This window comes from Eucalyptus grandis, chromosome 11 (genome assembly GCF_016545825.1).
Source record: "Eucalyptus grandis isolate ANBG69807.140 chromosome 11, ASM1654582v1, whole genome shotgun sequence".
Taxonomy (NCBI): Eukaryota; Viridiplantae; Streptophyta; class Magnoliopsida; order Myrtales; family Myrtaceae; genus Eucalyptus; species Eucalyptus grandis.
This window is the reverse complement of record NC_052622.1, coordinates 9,353,953-9,371,668: the sequence shown is the minus strand read 5'-3', so window position 1 is coordinate 9,371,668 and position 17,716 is coordinate 9,353,953. Positions and strand designations below refer to the sequence as shown.

Here is a 17,716-nt window from a genome sequence, read left to right as displayed (position 1 = left end):
ATCTCTCTAAAAATTGGATCAAGACCGGCAGAGTTAGGTTAATTCAAAGTCAGTACATGATTGATCTTGGTTGATGCTCACTCTTACAAGAAACTAAAATAAGTCGTGGGTTTCAATCATTACGTACGAATAGCTCAAAAACCAGATAAGTTGCTGTTAACGGGTGATGTCGCGTCAAATCTGGAAGGTACAGTCCTATCCGGAGCCGATTCGTCAACCGAACCAGTCCACGGTCATCATTTCATCGCGAGATTCTCTCTCTCTTTCTCTCTAACCCTCCGATGGCCACGGCTGCGGCTGCGGCTCTTCTTCTGAACCGACCCTGCGGTGCCGTTCCGTCCACGCTCCCGTCCCTCCCTTACCGGAGAATCGGCTCCTCCCGTCTCCGCGGCGATCGTTTCTTCAGCCTCGACCTTCGGCTTCGCCGGAGCAAGCCCGAGGCGCCTCCGCCGGCGGCGGCGGCGAATAAGCAGCTTCCGAAGTTGAAGGCGAACGAGCCAGGTCCTTGTACTGAACGTGCTGCTTACCTGTTTTCTCCTTTTCTTTGGTAAGTCGGGGAGTGATCGTTCTGAAAGCTCGGATGTTCCGATGATGCAGGGAGCGAGGATCCGCCGTCTTCGAGCGGCGGTAGCAGCGGAGGCCTCGATTTGGGATGGCTTCCCGCTTTTCCTCACGTGCTGATTGCTTCCATGTCCACTTTCCTGTTCGGTTATCACATCGGGTGAGTCTCTCTGTCGCTCTGTCTTCCTCTCATTTGTCCGAGGCTCTGTCTCCGTACGTGCGTGTGCGGTTCCGTCCTGCGGCGTGCTCTTACCGAGTGCATGTAACGTGCCAACTATATCTGTTGAGCGTGGGTGAAGGAGTGGTTGAACGCATCTCTTTCTGGGCAATGAGCGAGAGGGATTTAGGAACATGATCCTAGAATCATGTTATATGCAGGACATAGCTGATTACTTCAGACGTCATTTGGTTTTAGAAAACATTGTCGTAATGTCGCGTCTTATTGACAATGGAGATGACAATGTTCTGCGAAGATCTCTTTATTATGGGAAGATTTGCAGGAATAGGTTTATTTGGAAATCCTGCTTTGTTGTAGCTTTCTGCTTAAGTCCTTATTCCATGGGGTTGATAATCTAGTACAGGCATATGATTTCGACTGCCGTCGCATAGAACAAAGTCTTAAGAAAAACCTTTCTGAGACCTGCCTATTCCGGTTCTACTAGTGACAAGTTTGGCAGTGTTTAACATCTCATTTTCATCGTGATGTTATATGTTATTTTGTGGTTCATAATTTAGCAAGCTTTGGATTTACTGTGACAACGGATGCAAATTGTTGCCAAAATGCAATTTGTGGAACATAAGTAGATATGCACCCGAAGTTCCACTGCAACGGCATGCTGAAGCAAGGGATATAAACTGTCGACATCATCAGCTCTGAAATTTAGTTAATTAATAGAAAGCCTGATCCCCAGCTTAAAATCAGGCATTAGAGAGCCGGTTTGCTGTTAAAGTTGGAGTTTAGGCAGTGAGGAGATTGGACTATATCCATTTGGAGATTCAGCTGTGAAAGCTGAAACTTGAAGTGGAGCAACGAACTTCCTTACGTATGAGTGCAGAGGAAGGGGGTCACTTTGATCTTTGAGGACCAAATTTGCCCGCGGCTATTTCTTTGTCAGTATGTTGACGAGTTATTTTGAGGGATGCTAGGTGGGGTTGTTCATATAAATTACAGTTGTCTAATCATGCTGATATTTTGAGAATGAAGTTATAGGGAACAGACGACGTCTTTCAGCACAAGCAATAATGAAATGACTATCCGAAACACCTACATTTTTTGTAGTTTTGATGTTGAGAATTGTTATAGGTGCTGTGTAGAGAATCTTTATTGAGCAGTTATAGCATCTGTACGCTGAATTCTTCTTACTGTTATGATCATCTATTTGGTGTTCCATCTTCACAATGTTTCAGTGTCTTCTTTGCAGCGTAATGAATGGACCCATAGTCTCCATTGCAAGGGAGCTTGGTTTTGAAGGCAACCCAATCATTGAGGGACTTGTAGTAAGCATATTTATAGCTGGTGCTTTTATCGGAAGTATAAGCTGTGGTTCACTGGTCGATAGGCTCGGTTGTCGGCGCACATTCCAGATAGATACAGTACCGCTCATTCTTGGTGCAATCGTTAGGTGATCCTTTATTGTACTCCTGCAGCTATGACAATAAATGAGTGCTCCATTAGCTGAAATGATATGCTGAGAAATTTCAGCATACTCCTTCAACCAGATAATAGTTACATATCCATCTTATAATCAGGCCTTATGTTGTTAGGCAGGCTTTAGGTCACTCTCAGAAAAAAATTATGCAGTGCTGAACAACTTTTCAAAATCCAACAGCAATGTATTTTTGTTAACCGGATGAAATCTCATAAGAGTTTATTTTAGCAATGAGATTTGGTTCGGCAGTTGTTATTGTATGGAAGTTGTTGATAGTTTTGCCAGTTTTTATCGCAAAAAGTGCTCTAGTTGAAGGTAGAGGTTGAGGAATAATATCCCTTTAAACAGCTGCTTAAAATCTTTCATTGTTTCTTATGGTTGCATCAAGTTGTCATTAACTTATCGCAGACTGTTCCAAAATATGCTGACCACAAGCTGTTGATTGTTTACATTCCAGTTGTATAGTTCTGCAATTGTATCTTCATTTCTTTAATGTGATAACCACTGGTTAGCAGTTGTGGTAGATGCAAATCATTAACTTATCTATTCTTTTGGGCAAACTATAGATAAAGCTTCCTCCAATTTTCTGAACCACTTCACTCATAGAAGCCCAAGATGCTTCTCAACTTTAGTAGAAGTGTTGTTGGACACCTTGTAGGATAATGCTCATCATACTTGGCCGAGATGTCCTTCTTTCAAAAGTAACACACACATACAAAGAAAAGTAGGAGGAAGAGATAACCTGACCAAGGGGTTTCATTCATTCACTAGGATCTGACTCTGCAGCTTTTGTTACAGTGCACAAGCCAACTCATTGGATGAAATACTTTTGGGGAGATTTCTAGTGGGCCTCGGTATTGGTGTGAATACTGTTCTTGTTCCAATATATATTTCAGAGGTACCTTTTTGTCTTTCGTATTGAATGGTATACATAATTTGCTTATTTGGTTTTTAATAGGAGTTGTGACCAAAGTCCAATTTTAAACTTAGAAACAATCTTAAATTTGCATTGTTAATTCTCAGAAGTTCTGGCTGATAAAATGATTGGTCAGAGTTGTAGCAGAGTGCTGATGATAAGACTTTTTCAGTGAGTTTTAGGGCACAAAGTGTGCTTAAAGTTTCCACTGGTTTTATTGTATGGGTGTTCTTGCAATTGGATTTTTTCTATGAGGACTGGATTTTGACTTACCCGGACGACAACTTTTTTCATCTTAGTGAGAAAATTGTGTTAAAGAGTTAGTTAACTGGAGTCGGTGCTACCTTTCAGGTTTCTAGGTTCCAGGGGAATGCTAATTTCCTTTTCTCGTGCATTATGATCAACACATGAAGAACAGTCTCCTATTCTATATATTATCATATCTTTGCATTGTCATGTTGTAGCATCATTCTTTTCCTGAAAGTAAATGCTCATTTTATAGGTTGCTCCTACAAAATGTAGGGGTTCCCTTGGAACAATCTGTCAGATAGGTACCTGCCTTGGAATCATTGCTTCATTGTATCTGGGAATTCCATCGGAAGATGATCCACATTGGTATGTGTCTTCTTCTTCCTCTTCTTTTCATATTTTTTTTTTTTTGGGGGTGGGGGTTGTGTTATTGCTGATTTCTTGAAAATGATGAATAGTGAATTCAACAGATGGCCATCTTGTCCACTTCTGCCATATTGCTGTCATCCATCTTTAATGAGAATACAGTGGTTTTAATCTCAGCGGATAGTTACCGATAAATGTCATTCGTTTTTAATTCATATGCTCAGGTGGAGGACATTGCTGTATATTGCCAGTGTCCCTGGTTTTATAATTATACTTGGGATGCAGTTTGCTGTTGATAGCCCCCGTTGGCTTTGCAAAGTAAGGTGGCAGTTTGATAATCTGATTTCAAGCACTATTCTGATCTGTATATTTGTGTGGTTTTTTTACTCACGACATTTGTATTCAACTATGTGCATAGGTGGGGAAAGTGGGCGATGCTAGAGAAGTTATTTCTAATCTATGGGGTGCATCTGAGGTTGATAAAGCGATTGAAGAATTTCAGTCTGTTATTAAGAGTGATAGAAGTGAAGTAGACAGCAAATGGTCGGAACTCCTTGAGGAGCCACATTTAAGAGGTTGTATCAAGGTGCTTTGTGAATTTAAACTACTCTGGATAGCTTTATTGGTAGCATTATCAGTAGCACCCTGAAAGTGATGTGAAAATTTCAGATCTTTGTTTTGGCATGTGAGGGAGGATTATGGGAATCCTGAGCCGTTATTAGTTACTCATCCTGTAAATGAAGGGATTGTCATTAAGTAGGAATTCTGTGTTTGTCTGCATTCAAAGTGATCTTAAGGAATTTTTCAGACTAGATGTGATTTCCATTATATTTAATGAGCTTTTCCAATATTCATATCTCTTATGCAAAAGTTTGTTTTTTTCTTTTCTATTGAATTATGGTTGTTAAGAGCATAAACATGTTAGATCATATGGAGAATTTTCTTCGACCAAAAAAAATATGGATAATTTTCAGTTTTTTGATCAGTCTAGGGTACAAAACTGGATGTTCATATATGACTTGCTGGGAAGCAAGGTTGACAGCGGAAATTGTAGATGATGATGTCCTTTAAACTGCTGATCTTTTGGTTGCAGTTGCATGTATTGGAGGTGCCCTTTTCGTACTGCAGCAATTTGCTGGCATAAATGGAGTTCTTTACTTCTCATCCTTGACTTTCCAGGATGTTGGTATCACAAATGGCGCTTTAGCAAGTTTGTTAGTTGGATTGACAAACTTTGCAGGTTTTGAACCTGATATCTGCTTTTATGCTTGATGGGCTTGTTAATGCAACCCTTAATGTGGTCTAATGCTCACCCAATTTTTATAGGTGCTCTCTGTGCACTGTACTTGATGGACAGTCAGGGAAGAAAAAGACTTCTAGTTGGAAGCTACATAGGAATGGTGAGAAAGGAGTGGAATAGGATTCTATTTTTTGTCATACAGGAACACATAAGCTCCACTTGTTCTAATACTTGCATCTTAATTCTTCTCAGTTATGTGAATGAGTTCAGGACGCATCAGGTGTACTGACATTGGCTTGTAAATCATTAAACAGGCAGCAGCAATGTTTCTTGTAGTCTATGCTGTCAGTTTTCCGCTAGATGAAGACCTCAGCCACTCACTATCAATTCTAGGAACCCTTATGTAAGTATATAGTCTTCCTCCAACACAGCAACTGAAATATTAATGCCTCTATGTCAAAATCCTGTTGGGCACTGTCTTATACATGTTTGAAGCTAGTGGATCTTCCACTTTACCTCAGGTACATATTCACTTTCGCTGTTGGTGCTGGGCCTGTAACCGGTATCATCATACCAGAACTAAGCAGCACGAGAATGCGTGGGAAGATTATGGGATTCAGCCTTTCTGTTCATTGGGTATGTATCTTGAGATTTCCGATGAAAAGGGAATAATTAAAGCTCTGATTCTTCATTCACCATTCTTATATGCCTTCATTCTCCTGCTTGATCTGATGGCACAACTTTTGTTTCTGATAGGTCTGCAACTTCTTGGTTGGTCTCTTCTTCCTTGAACTTACTGAGACTTATGGGGTTAAGTCAGTTTATGGTGGCTTTGGTGCCATTTCCTTGTTATCTGCGATATTTGCTTATTATTTCATAGTAGAAACAAAAGGAAGGTCACTCGAAGAAATAGAGATGTCTCTAAATCCCAACTTGCAAGGTAGAGAGAGGGACAACTAATCATATCTTGATCTCAAGGTTTGCTGATGAGGCAAGGAGCTCAATGTAAGTTGAATTCTGATGCTAGATGGACTTTCCAAGAGTTCATGTTTTTATGGTTGATCTTGCGGCCAAGGCTTTCACCTCCAAAGTAAAAGCTAACTAGTTACTCATCAAGGTGGAGGAAGGGGATGCTCACAGTTTCAATTGGATGTGTTGAGTGAATGCTGTTCCAACAATGAATTTGCGCTCTTAAGAGATATTCACTGCAAAATGAAAAGGTGTACGCAGTGGGTACCATGTCAACGGATGAGACGACAATATTGCATGGGCAATGTTCAAGGAGAATCTTCCAGGAATTTTTTTTTTTTTTTTGGGGCCCGAGAATTTTCCAGTAAGTCTCTACAGTTGAGCCCCTTAGTAGATTTTGAGTTTCCATCGTGTACGACTGTCATTATAAGCTCGGATCCTTCTAAAATATCATGATTTTATATTTACTCGAGTTTGATCTAGTATTGCTTATGATATGAATCATCTACAGAAACTGGTGTATTCACTATCATCATCTTCAAGGAAAGAATATGCTGTACCAAAGTCTTTGGGGCGATGCTCTGTAAACAGGACATTGATGTTGTGACTGAAACCCCCTGGTAAGGACACTGACTCTGAAAATCAGTCTTTTGAACGGTGGGCTTTGGGAGGCATACCAAGTCATTCCAAGTTCCAGGTCATTTACAAATTGGACTGTGGCTTCGCTTTCTCTGCCAAAATGTTTATTCCCCACTTGCTTGAGTTGAGGTGACCTTTCTTTTCCGGAATGAAAGTTTGGCACTTTATGGAATCTGGAACCATACAAGTTTCCCTTTTCAGTAGTTGATGGTGTTGCTAGTACTAACGATGACGTGAGGAGAGGTATTAAAGGGCAGATTACATTGCTGGGAATCAAGGGTCAATGACCACATTATCAGATAACGATGCATTTTATCCATTCTTGGGGTTTTTAATAGCTGATCGAATCAAAAGAGTGGAGGGAGGGACCTCACTTAATCACTGTTTGGGGTCTAAAAGATTTCTTAGATTTGACGGGTGGCAATAAAGTCTAGTCAAAAGCTTACAATTTGTGAAAGGTGGGGATGTGATGCTTTATCCGAGTTCAACTGAGCTTGGTGTTTAAAATTAGAGTTTAGCCAAGGTTCAATTCAATGCACATATAGTTGTGTTTTGTTGTAGCTAAGCATAGTTGTGTCATTTAATAATCGCTAGATCTTTTGACTCAATTAATCCGCTTGAACATATGAAATCGGTCTTGTCCATGAACATCGAACAAAGGTGAGGTTCCACATACAATGTAGCAGGCATTGCTCTCGAGGCTAATTTGAACAAGAGATGCGGGATTCACCGCTTGCAAACAAAGTACTTAGCCATTTAACCGACTCATTTGTCATGTTTTATATGATCTTGCATGCGCATAAGGTCTTCTGTTGTTTCCGTTGAGAAAAGATATGACCAAACCTTTTTCTTGTCCACCGCAAATCAGCCCCAAGAAATACAGCAAGAAAACCCCTACAGAAAGGGGGGATTCTCTCGTTAGAAAAAGGGAGAGCAAAACGCAGCGACGTTTGAAATTGGGGAGTCGTTTTAGCGGGAAACGAATTTAGAGTAGCGAAGCTGGGGTTAGGCCGAGAGCTCGCGAAGCAGATTTCGGCGGCCGCACGTGCAACCTCTCTCCTTTCTCTTTTCTGACTTCAGCTCGTACCAAGCCGGAACTACCCTCTCTCGACGCGCTAATTTACGACACTGCCATTGCTTTTTCACGTGTCTCGAAAGTGGCCTCGCTCCACTGCACCACCTTGCCGCGCCGGCATATATTCTCCCCAGTTGCACTGCCCGCTCCCTTTAAAGAAAAAAAAAGAAAAAATGGAATTTAGAAGAAAAAGAAAAATTGGAACAAAACTCGTGGTGCAGTGGCAGTAAATGTGGCAGCACAAGTGCTTTTCGTCTTATTTAATTCTCAACAAATTCTGGAGGAGGAATTTATGTTGTGCGTAATTTAGAGCTAGCAGCATTACTACAAAATTGGATGCTATAATTCGTTAATCGCATAGCACGAAGGTTGTATTTTGCAATCCGAATAAAAAGTTGGATATATATCTGATTCACCCGATGGTGGTGTGGAAAGCTTGAGACCATGACCAAGCTATGGCTCGAGGATGACGATGCAGGGTGGTTGTCATCCTCGCACAATGGCAAGCAATACCATTGTCGTTTTGTAGTTTTGTATTTATTTTTTAGCAATATCCCGTATCATTGTTCCATTTTTAAACACTTCAAATTATATCTTTCCCATGCTGTGAATACACTAGCAAGTAGTCTATCTCGTGTAATATTCGATTAGCTTCCATATGGCTCACGAATAACAAAGGCGAATGATTTTGCTATTCTATCTTATAATCACCGAAGGTCTTCTCATATTATGGAAATTATGAAAGTTAATATTTGCATTCAATATTAGCCATATCAAAATAGTTTATAAAACCGGCATATTACACGAAGTAATAAAGACTCATAGTAGACAATGAATACGACTCGCTTATTTAAACGCTCGATTACTTACTGAGCGTCACAATATTTCGATGCTGTCATTAAGCATTGCTCTAGCATGACACGAGAGGATGAAAGAGATTTCCATGTGGGTTTGGTCTAAAATCCATCTTTTCTCCTCCCCTCCAATGGGTGCAATTACTCTGTAGCACCAACCCAAACAGACCCCCTCTTTACCAATCTCACCAACTCCTGCGAACTGTGCTATTGAGTCTGTAGGGCACAATTCCTGCATTGCATGCAGCGTTTGTTCATTACTCCATCTCCTTTTAATTTTATTTTATATTTTTTATATTTGTAATATTTTGCCAGATAAAGTGGTCGGACTCGGATGAGTCAGCCGAACATATAAGGCCATGGGGCCCGCTCCGATTCTCCGCCACGCCGATTCATCGGATTCTTTCTTAAAAAATGGTGGGCCCAAGTGGCCAATTGGTGGGCCAACCCGGAAGGGCGTACGGCAGTCCGCACGCCAGAGGCCCCCTGAGATTTTAAGATTTTGAAAAATATACAAAAAAGGATAAGACGAAGATGACCATTATTATTCTCCACGAAGGTTTCTTCTGCTTCTCTCTTTTTTCCCACTCCTCCGACATAGAATCACTCCCACAATCTACTGCAACCCGACACCGAGGCTTGTCCTAGCATACCCCCTATCTCGGCATGGCCCGCCCGGCCTCTTTTTGTCCGAACGGACCTCATGGTATTCCCATCATGTCAAGTAAACTTAGCTTTACCCTCCCAAAAACTCTTCCAAGCTCATCGCTTCGACAAGTGGCATGTGATTTTGACCCGCGTTCCAATTTTTGAGGAGACATGCGCAAGAGGTTATTTATTATTTGACTAATGATGGGGACGATGTTGTACGAAACTCGACGGTCCACGATGGACTATTAGAAAATGTAGGGTCAGAAGGTGGGTGGAGCTGACCTTGCATTAGTCAAAATGCTCCACGGACCCCGCTCCTCTCGATTTTAACCTTCACCGGCAGCAGTACCATCGTACCAAGTTAGATCCCTAATAATAAAATAAAATAAAAACACAAATAAAACTAAAAAAAATAACTCAAAATCTGCAAACTCCGAGATGGGACCCCATCGATATTAATTTAATTAATTATTTAATTCCACCTTTGTCCTAATACTCTGGAAAAAAAACAAAAAAAAAAAAAAAAAAAAAAGGAGCAAGCAAGCATGCATGCATTGGGCAGAAGCATGTCGCCCCTGCAGGACCAAGAAAGGAATAAACGCCCCCTCGATTAACGTGCGAGTCTTGCTAAAATTAAGCATCGAATTTAATTAAATTCCCCTCGCCTTCCCCCCGCGACGTAGGTGGGGCCCGGCTCGGTGGCCCTTTCGTAAATACCGGGGCGCGACGGGGGCGAAACGCCTGTTCCGGCCTAACTGCAAGATTTTCGAAAAGAAAATACAGAGAGAGAGAGAGAGAAGCATGGTATCGGCGGAAGAAACTGCAGAGGAGAGAGAGAGAGAGAGAGAAGCTTCTCTCGCTTTGCTTTGCATATTTTTCCGTTCTCTCTCTCTCTTCACCTCTCTTTTTTTCAACTCCTTTTCTCACTTTTTATCTGGAAGTCGCCTTTTCCTTTCTCCTCCTTCTTCATCTTCATCTTCTCAACACCTTCTCGACACCTTCTTCATCTCCATCTCTCTCCCCTTTTCGTCCTCCCTCGCTTTTCCGTCTCCGTGTGGAAGCAAGGACGTGGAAGCTTTCCCCGGGGAGGACGAGGAGGACGAGGAGGACGAGGACGAGGAACAAAAATGGCGGACATAGCGCATCCTCCGATGGACCAGCTCCAGGACCTCGAGTACTGCATCGACTCCAACCCTCCCTGGGGTACACCCCCCTCTCCCTCCCTTCTTCATCTCGTACCTGTCGTTGTCGTCGTCGTCGTCGTTGTCGTTGTCGTCGTCGTCCTCCCGATCGCCGCGTCGCGCCTCGCCGACGCGGCGACGCTGTTTGATCTTTGGCTGGTCTCGCGAGCGGGGCGGGAGGGAGGCTCGTTCCGCGCGCGTCGAGGTGGCGCTCGCGGCGAGTTCGTGCGCCGAGCGACGCGGCATTCTCGTGCGCGCTAGGATTAGCTCGTTCGTGCCGTGTTTATGTCAGTTTTTTTTTTAATGAGCTTGGGGCGTGTGTGCGGCTTTGATTACGTTAACGGAATCGGGTGGCGGTGAGTTGAGCTCGAGGAGCGGACTTGCTCGGAATCGGCATTTTGCCTTCTCTTCTCCGAACTCCTAGTTTGCCGGAGAATTACTTGGTTAGGAAGCTTAAGGTTGCCGGACCTGGCTTTCCGAGAGCTAGCTTCAGCTTCTCTGCTTCTGCCTTCTGATGCTGCTGGTTAAAAACACTTTATGCAGTATAGTTTTGATTCGGTCGAGAAAAAAAATAAAAAAACTCTAGCAAGGAGAAAGGAGTCGAGACTGGAGTCGCGGTTACTTGCTCAGGAAGTGATTTTGTTCATCGATCACCTTTAGTTCGTCCCACTTTTCGGCCGATGCAATCTCTAGTGCATTTTCTAGAGTAGACAGTTGCATCTCTATGAGCAGAGAGGCCACGCAACAGAGGAATGCTTTTAAGAAAAATGCAGTGAATTAGAGTTATGGATGATCGAGAAAGAGATTTTGACGACATTTCTTGAGGTTCCTTTTTGGCAAAAAAGATCGCACCTTAGTGGCTTAAGTTGTCCAGAGTATCCGTGTGCATTGGATGCGCAATGAAAGGTGACTGGTTAAATAGAGAGTAGATTTTTGTAACCTCAGTCTCCATGCTTTGCGGCTTTGCATGGAGCTAGAGGAACCTGCTTGTGATAAATGGGGAATTAGAATTATTCACCTGCACTAAAATTATGGATCGCTGTGTTCTCTTTTTGTAACATTGGAATCCATAACATCTGTCATTTTAACATGTTCCTTACCATAAGCACATTTGTGCCTTTTTCCTTTAAAGATACATGCTCACATGAGGACATGCTGATGTTAAGTGAGTGTATGACAATTTTTACCTCCTTTGCATGGAGCAGGGAAGAACATATAATTCATAGTTTGTCTTGGCAATTTAAAGTCGATACTGAGTGTGTACTTCCTATGAATTCATGAATGACTTCTGCTGAAAGAATGAGGGGCTCCTCTGTTTTGTAGTTTTCCCATTGATTTGTTTAATATTTTACTTTTTTTAATTTTCAAAATTTGTCTTGCAGCTGAAACTGTCTTATTGGCATTTCAGAATTACATTCTGATGCTGGGAACCAGTGTAATGATCCCTTCAATGCTTGTGCCAATGATGGGAGGGAGTGATGTAAGCTAATTTCCACAGAACGACATCTGTTTCCTTGTTAGCTTCTGCCAGACCTTTATAAATTTCTTTTTCCTCCTTATAATGCCTCTTTAGCATAAACCAGCAAGTTGATTTACTCGATACGGATCCATTATACGACACTCTAGTTTGGAATTTCTAGTATGCAGATATTATCTTTGTCTTCCTTAGTTTGTCTTAAAATTTGCTCGTCTGTGGGTTTTTTTATTCATTTTGTCTGTCGTGCACAATGTCTTCTAAGAGGACTCATGAGTAGATTTAATTTTCCCCTTAAGTAAAAACTCATTCGCTGTAATATTGATTTTCTGCTCTTGTGGCTGGTTGGCCTTTCCACTAATATTCTGGCCAACTCAACCAGGGTGACAAGGCTCGAGTGATACAAACTTTGCTCTTTGTTGCTGGCATTAATACACTTCTCCAGGCACTTTTTGGAACAAGGCTGCCAGCAGTAGTTGGAGGATCCTTTGCATATGTTATTCCTATCGTTTACATCATAGGCGACTCAAGACTGCAGAAGATCGATGATCCTCAAGAAGTAAGTTTGTGATTAGTCTATTGGAAACCGATGGGAGTAAATCCATGAAGTTTAAACTTGTTTTTGGACATAGAAGAACTCTTGCTTAATATTTACATCCACAATTAAACTACTCGTTCCTGCTTTTTAAAGTATGCCCCCTTGTCTCTGGGGTATCAACGGTCCTTATATTTATGTAGTTTCCCTTGATATGTTAGCTTAATCTTTTTCAGTTGGACATTCTAACATAACAGCCAAGCTCTACTCAGATTTATTTTGTGTGTGAGGTTCCGCGTTTCATGTGCCATTCTCACCTCAGTTTTCACATGAGAGTGGTATTAAAAAGCATATTTCCCATGGCATGTTTATGGAGTTTCTGTGGGACTTATATTCATTCTGTCTCCCTCCACCTATTGGCTAGTTTTTAGTTTGGACATTATAATTCTGCTATCTTCTTTCAGAGTCGCTTCTCTCCTACCTTTCTTGATTAAAAAGAAATGCATACAATTTTTTGGGCATGGGTATTGGTGCTGATGGTTGTCCAAATACATGTTCGTAACCCTATGTTTAGATCTTATGGGTAAAATTGTATGCCAATAGAAAGGATGAAGAGATTCTTACTGGTGCATCATCCAATGAAAATAGCTGATATTTATCTGGCTTCTGGATGTCATAACAATTCCTGATGTTAAATTAGACTGTCCCATGTGTTTCCTGTCTTCATGGTTTGCTCCTTTGGCAAAGGTTTTGGTTGGTCATTTTTTCTCCAGGTTTGATGAAGATCCTCCACTCTTTCTGGTTTCCAGAGATTTCTGCAAACAATGCGTGCAATTCAAGGAGCTCTCATTGTGGCTGCTAGCATACAAATTGTCTTGGGTTACAGCCAAGTTTGGGGTCTCTTCTCACGGTACTGGGCTGCCACCACAAAGCTAAAAGAAAATCCAACTTCCTTGCACTTGTATTCTAAACAATGCGCTGTTCTTTTCAGTTTTTTCAGTCCTCTTGGTATGGCACCCGTTGTGGGACTGGTTGGACTAGGGTTGTTTCAAAGGGGATTTCCCACGGTACGTGATAATGCAATACTACAAAATGCATAGCATTGGTACCATTTATGATGAATTATTACACCATGACAAGCATCGTATTTATGCTTCAATATTTTTTTTTTCATTTTCTTTTTTAATTGACTTTTCCATATGCATAGTACAAAATTTGAGCCTTAGGACTAACAAGATTAATATGTTTCTATAACTATGGGGGAGATTCTTGTTTTGTCATCATATAAGTGATTCTCCTGAAATATTATGGTGGTTAATCCTTAAGGATCTTATTTTCAGTTGGGCCAGTGTGTGGAAATTGGGATACCCATGCTGCTGATGGTCATTGGAGTGTCACAGGTATGTTGTTTCAAACATTCCTTTGGTCTAAAGCTTATCCATGTCAGTCAATTCTATCTTTTTTTACGTATACTTGCCTGTGTATTGCAGTATCTAAAGCACGTAAGACTAATGAGAGGTCTCCCTATCTTCGAGCGATTCCCTGTACTGATTTGTGTCGCAGTCATCTGGCTCTATTCGCTTATCTTGACCGCCAGTGGGGCTTATCGAGATAGGCCGGCCATAACTCAACAAAGTTGCCGTACAGATAGGGCGAACCTTATATCTACTGCTCCATGGTATTTCAATGACTTCACCTCATTTTCTGATTTTTGCCGAATCCAATAACTTTATGTTTGATCTCTTACAGGTTTAAATTCCCTTACCCTCTACAATGGGGGCCACCAACTTTCTCAGCTGGCCATTCTTTTGCAATGATGTCTTCAGTTCTTGTGTCAATGGTTGAGGTACGCAAGTGATTTCTGTGTGCAACCATTGTATTTGGAAGTGAACCGTAAGGCAACTCTAAAATGATTTGTGATGTCCCACTCTTGTTATGAATTTTGGAGCCAGTTACATTAATCACGGTTCATAAATTTTGAATGATGCCTCAAGGATTGAAATACGTTAAAAGACTTGCTGTGAGGTTTGTTAGTTGAAGGATTTTTCTGTCCTTTTGGAATGACGTATTAATATTATGGATCATGTCCAGTCCACTGGTGCATACATGGCAGCTTCTCGGTTGGCAATTGCTACTCCACCTCCGGCTTATGTATTGAGTCGTGGCATTGGCTGGCAGGTAAGTTGGTTCAACACAGCAACAGTGAAACAGTTCTTTCTTGCGTCCTGTCCTGCTAGCTTTTTGGTGCAAACCAGTGAAATGTGATTTGAAAAAAGAGGAGGTTCAACACAACAAAGTTTATGTGCTTAATGAAATCATTGTAAATCTATGATAGCTGTCACTACTCACTAGGGTGTTAAAAGACCTGCCATTAAAAAATATCAATGAAGTATGTACCATCAGTTACCTCATGCAATTACATACACATTTGTCAGCCACAATCTTTTTGTTGGATTGTCACCCACGGTAACCAGTGACACTTATAGCATTCTCGATATCATTTCTACTTGGTTCCATACGTGATGTCTTGTGTTCACTGGTTTAATAATGGCAATGCTGATATGGTGCTTATGGGAATTCAAGAAACTTAAACAGTGCTGATAATATTATAATTCCGAATTCCTGATTAGTAAGATATCCAGGAGCAAATTGCTTGTAACAAATTGAGGGATGATCCCTGTGGCAGTGTTAATTTATGTCAAAGACAATATGGATGTAGCTGGCAGTAAAATGGAAATCAGTCCGAAGACTTTCCTGTTATATTGCTAAATCGAGTATGATTGATCAATCATCGGAAAGTTGGAATAATGAATTTAAGAAATATGAAATAAGTTTAATTACAGAGAGAAGGCCAGAGTTTTGCTAGCATCTTCCTGCATGACATGTTTGAATATACAGAGATGTAAAACATGTTTATATGTTCAGAGTGATCTTCTCAGTATTCTGCCTAATCCAATTGAATGCTTAGCTTATCAGTGTCTTGCTGAAAAGTTTTCATTTGGCAGGGGATTGGAATCTTACTAGATGGTCTTTTCGGAACTGGCACTGGCTCTACAGTTTCTGTGTAAGAACGCATGCTCCACTGAGCTATATTGTGACAACTTTTGTTTGTGTCTGTACGGCGATCAGCATATGCTTGACAGGGATCTGATGTCATCTATTTCAGAGAGAATGTGGGACTCCTTGGACTAACACGGGTTGGAAGTCGGAGAGTTGTGCAATTATCTGCTGCCTTCATGATATTCTTTTCCATCTTAGGTTGGTATTACTTACGACATGAGAGAATAATTGCATGTATGGTGCCATTATTCTCTGCTTGATGCGGCGAACCCTTATGACAAGAGAGATTTGAGCCTGCAAGAGCTAAATTGGTCGACCATGAGCAAGATTTTCTAATGTCAGATTGCTGCGGATTCAGTATTTGACATAATAGTTCAAATCTATTTATTTTGTTCATACGTTTTCAGGCAAATTTGGAGCTGTATTTGCATCCATACCCTTCCCAATATTTGCTGCGTTGTACTGTGTTCTCTTCGGCCTTGTAGGTATGCAGCTAACTCGTGTTTGCCTACTTGTTTGTCATTTCAGCCACCATGATTACTGATTACTGTTATCCATGTTTCTTGCAGCTTCCGTAGGATTGTCTTTCCTTCAGTTCACAAACATGAATTCTATGAGGAACCTCATCATTACTGGACTCTCACTCTTTCTTGGGATATCCGTTCCCCAATTCTTCTATGAATACTGGACTCCCAATCGCAAGGGCCTTGTTCACAGTAATGCTGGATGGGTAAGTAGCTTCCTGATGACTGGTCATGTTTGTTGAAAGGCTTATGGAAACTGGCTATACAGAGTTCATGATATTGATTAAAAGTTGAGCGTGGCCTGCCATTGCCATTCCCTTCGCCTTACGGAAACTTACACGAATTTGCTCTCCTGCAGTTCAATGCATTTCTTAATACCATATTCTCGTCCCCGGCAATGGTGGGCTTGATCGTCGCTGTCTTCCTCGACAACACGCTGGAAGTCGAGAGGTCGAAGAAAGACCGTGGGATGCCCTGGTGGGTGAAGTTCAGGACGTTCAGAGGAGACAACAGGAACGAAGAGTTCTACACACTACCATTCAATCTGAACAGATTTTTCCCTCCCACTTAAAAAACGTTGTCCATGTCCGTGTAGGTGCAGGATCAAAAGTTATTCTTTCTCATAAATGCATCGAATCCCAAATCTAATTTGTGGGTACATGCTCTATTTAGGAGTTTTTGTAGGGCCACTAATTAGATCAACGATTAGCAAACGCTAATTTTTCTCAGGAGCATCGGTTCTCAATTTATTTTTTTGCAGCCCATTTTGTAGGATGGTCTGAAATTTCATATATTTGTCATCAACTTTCCAGAAGTAATAAAAAGGCTGGCTCGATCTCCGATGTGAAGATGTCGTGCTCATTAAAAGTGCGAGAGACTTCATGAGTTTTGACGTCCCAAATTTTCTCCTATTAGAATAGCTATATATACAATAGGACATCGGATTCTAGTTTTTTTTATTTCTTTTCCCGTTTTTGAAAAATGAAACTTCATTCTTTTCTAATAATATCTTTGAAAACTGCTTCATTAATTGATTTAGACCTTATGCAAAACAATTTTTATTAGGAAAGAATAATTTTTCGATAGATTAGATGTTATGCAAAACAAATCATTTCCGAGTAAATTCTTACGTAGTTGTCCGATCACTCTGGAATTTGGCAAGTTCGAGTTTTCTTTAGATTGACATTTGTTTTTATTACACAAAGAATGCTTTACCCATCTGATTATTTGTGCCCAAAACCAATGAATTGTAAGCAGAAAGCAAATTTAGTTCTTCTGAGACTTTTGTGGAGTGTATTATGTCTGGGCAACACGCCTCAGAAAAAGAAATAATTTTCCTTGCAAACTAAAATAAACACAAATAAAAAAGAGCAGAAAATTATTGTACGGGAAGCCTCAGATAAACAGCCAGTGTATTTGACATCAATGCAAATTCAGCCGGTAATTCCAACAAAAAACACAAATCCTCATTGGCTTCTCGTCCTATTTCGGTCCATTTCCAAATTGCATAAAACCCACAACAAAAATTTTCACGCAAAGGACGTCCAAATAAACCCAAAAAAAACAAAAAAGCAAACTTTTTGCAAGAATGTGATCGCCCAAAACGGCTCCGTAGACCACAGAAATCAAGGTCCACAGGTTCCTATCAAAGAACGAATCAGATCTCTCTCGGTCCGATCATAGCATCGCCGGTCAATGCCCTTTCCGGCTACCGGCGACGTGGCTCAGACCTTCAAAAAAAGCTCGGAGCTTTTCGATTAAAGAAAAATAAAA

At 41.1% G+C, this 17,716-nt stretch overlaps 2 protein-coding genes and 2 non-coding genes across 8 annotated transcripts; 2 read left to right on the top strand and 2 right to left on the bottom strand.

The window, feature by feature from the left end:
* Nucleotides 1-190: 190 nt before the first annotated feature.
* LOC104424729 (probable plastidic glucose transporter 1) lies at nucleotides 191-6,887 on the top strand. 5 transcript variants are annotated; one of them, XM_039305502.1, is made up of 13 exons: nucleotides 195-501; nucleotides 598-721; nucleotides 1,983-2,183; nucleotides 3,009-3,108; nucleotides 3,629-3,741; nucleotides 3,966-4,059; nucleotides 4,160-4,316; nucleotides 4,835-4,981; nucleotides 5,068-5,141; nucleotides 5,296-5,384; nucleotides 5,503-5,617; nucleotides 5,738-5,986; nucleotides 6,099-6,432. In XM_039305502.1, exons 1-12 carry the CDS (start codon nucleotides 282-284, stop codon nucleotides 5,939-5,941), a joined length of 1,638 nt encoding a protein of 545 aa, XP_039161436.1. In that variant the 5' UTR covers nucleotides 195-281; the 3' UTR covers nucleotides 5,942-5,986; nucleotides 6,099-6,432. The 5 variants fall into 5 exon arrangements, 4 of the variants coding, with proteins under 4 accessions (XP_039161438.1, XP_039161437.1, XP_039161436.1 ...); XR_721520.3 differs by adding an exon at nucleotides 6,462-6,887 and having other exon boundaries at nucleotides 196-501; nucleotides 5,738-6,314; XM_039305503.1 differs by having other exon boundaries at nucleotides 192-501; nucleotides 5,481-5,617; nucleotides 5,738-6,432.
* Nucleotides 6,888-10,101: 3,214 nt separating this feature from the next.
* On the top strand, nucleotides 10,102-16,514 carry LOC104424728 (nucleobase-ascorbate transporter 1). The gene is made up of 14 exons (XM_010037222.3): nucleotides 10,102-10,372; nucleotides 11,733-11,830; nucleotides 12,207-12,383; nucleotides 13,169-13,269; nucleotides 13,351-13,426; nucleotides 13,700-13,759; nucleotides 13,850-14,037; nucleotides 14,109-14,205; nucleotides 14,451-14,537; nucleotides 15,365-15,423; nucleotides 15,526-15,617; nucleotides 15,827-15,904; nucleotides 15,989-16,149; nucleotides 16,302-16,514. Exons 1-14 carry the CDS (start codon nucleotides 10,297-10,299, stop codon nucleotides 16,512-16,514), a joined length of 1,563 nt encoding a protein of 520 aa, XP_010035524.2. The 5' UTR covers nucleotides 10,102-10,296.
* Nucleotides 16,515-17,330: 816 nt separating this feature from the next.
* On the bottom strand, nucleotides 17,331-17,419 carry LOC120290084. The gene has a single exon (XR_005547958.1). It is a non-coding gene; the product is annotated as a small nucleolar RNA snoR77Y (small nucleolar RNA).
* A 110-nt stretch (nucleotides 17,420-17,529) lies between these two features.
* LOC120290095 lies at nucleotides 17,530-17,674 on the bottom strand. The gene has a single exon (XR_005547969.1). It is a non-coding gene; the product is annotated as a small nucleolar RNA snoR2/U65 (small nucleolar RNA).
* Between the last annotated feature and the right edge of the window lie 42 nt (nucleotides 17,675-17,716).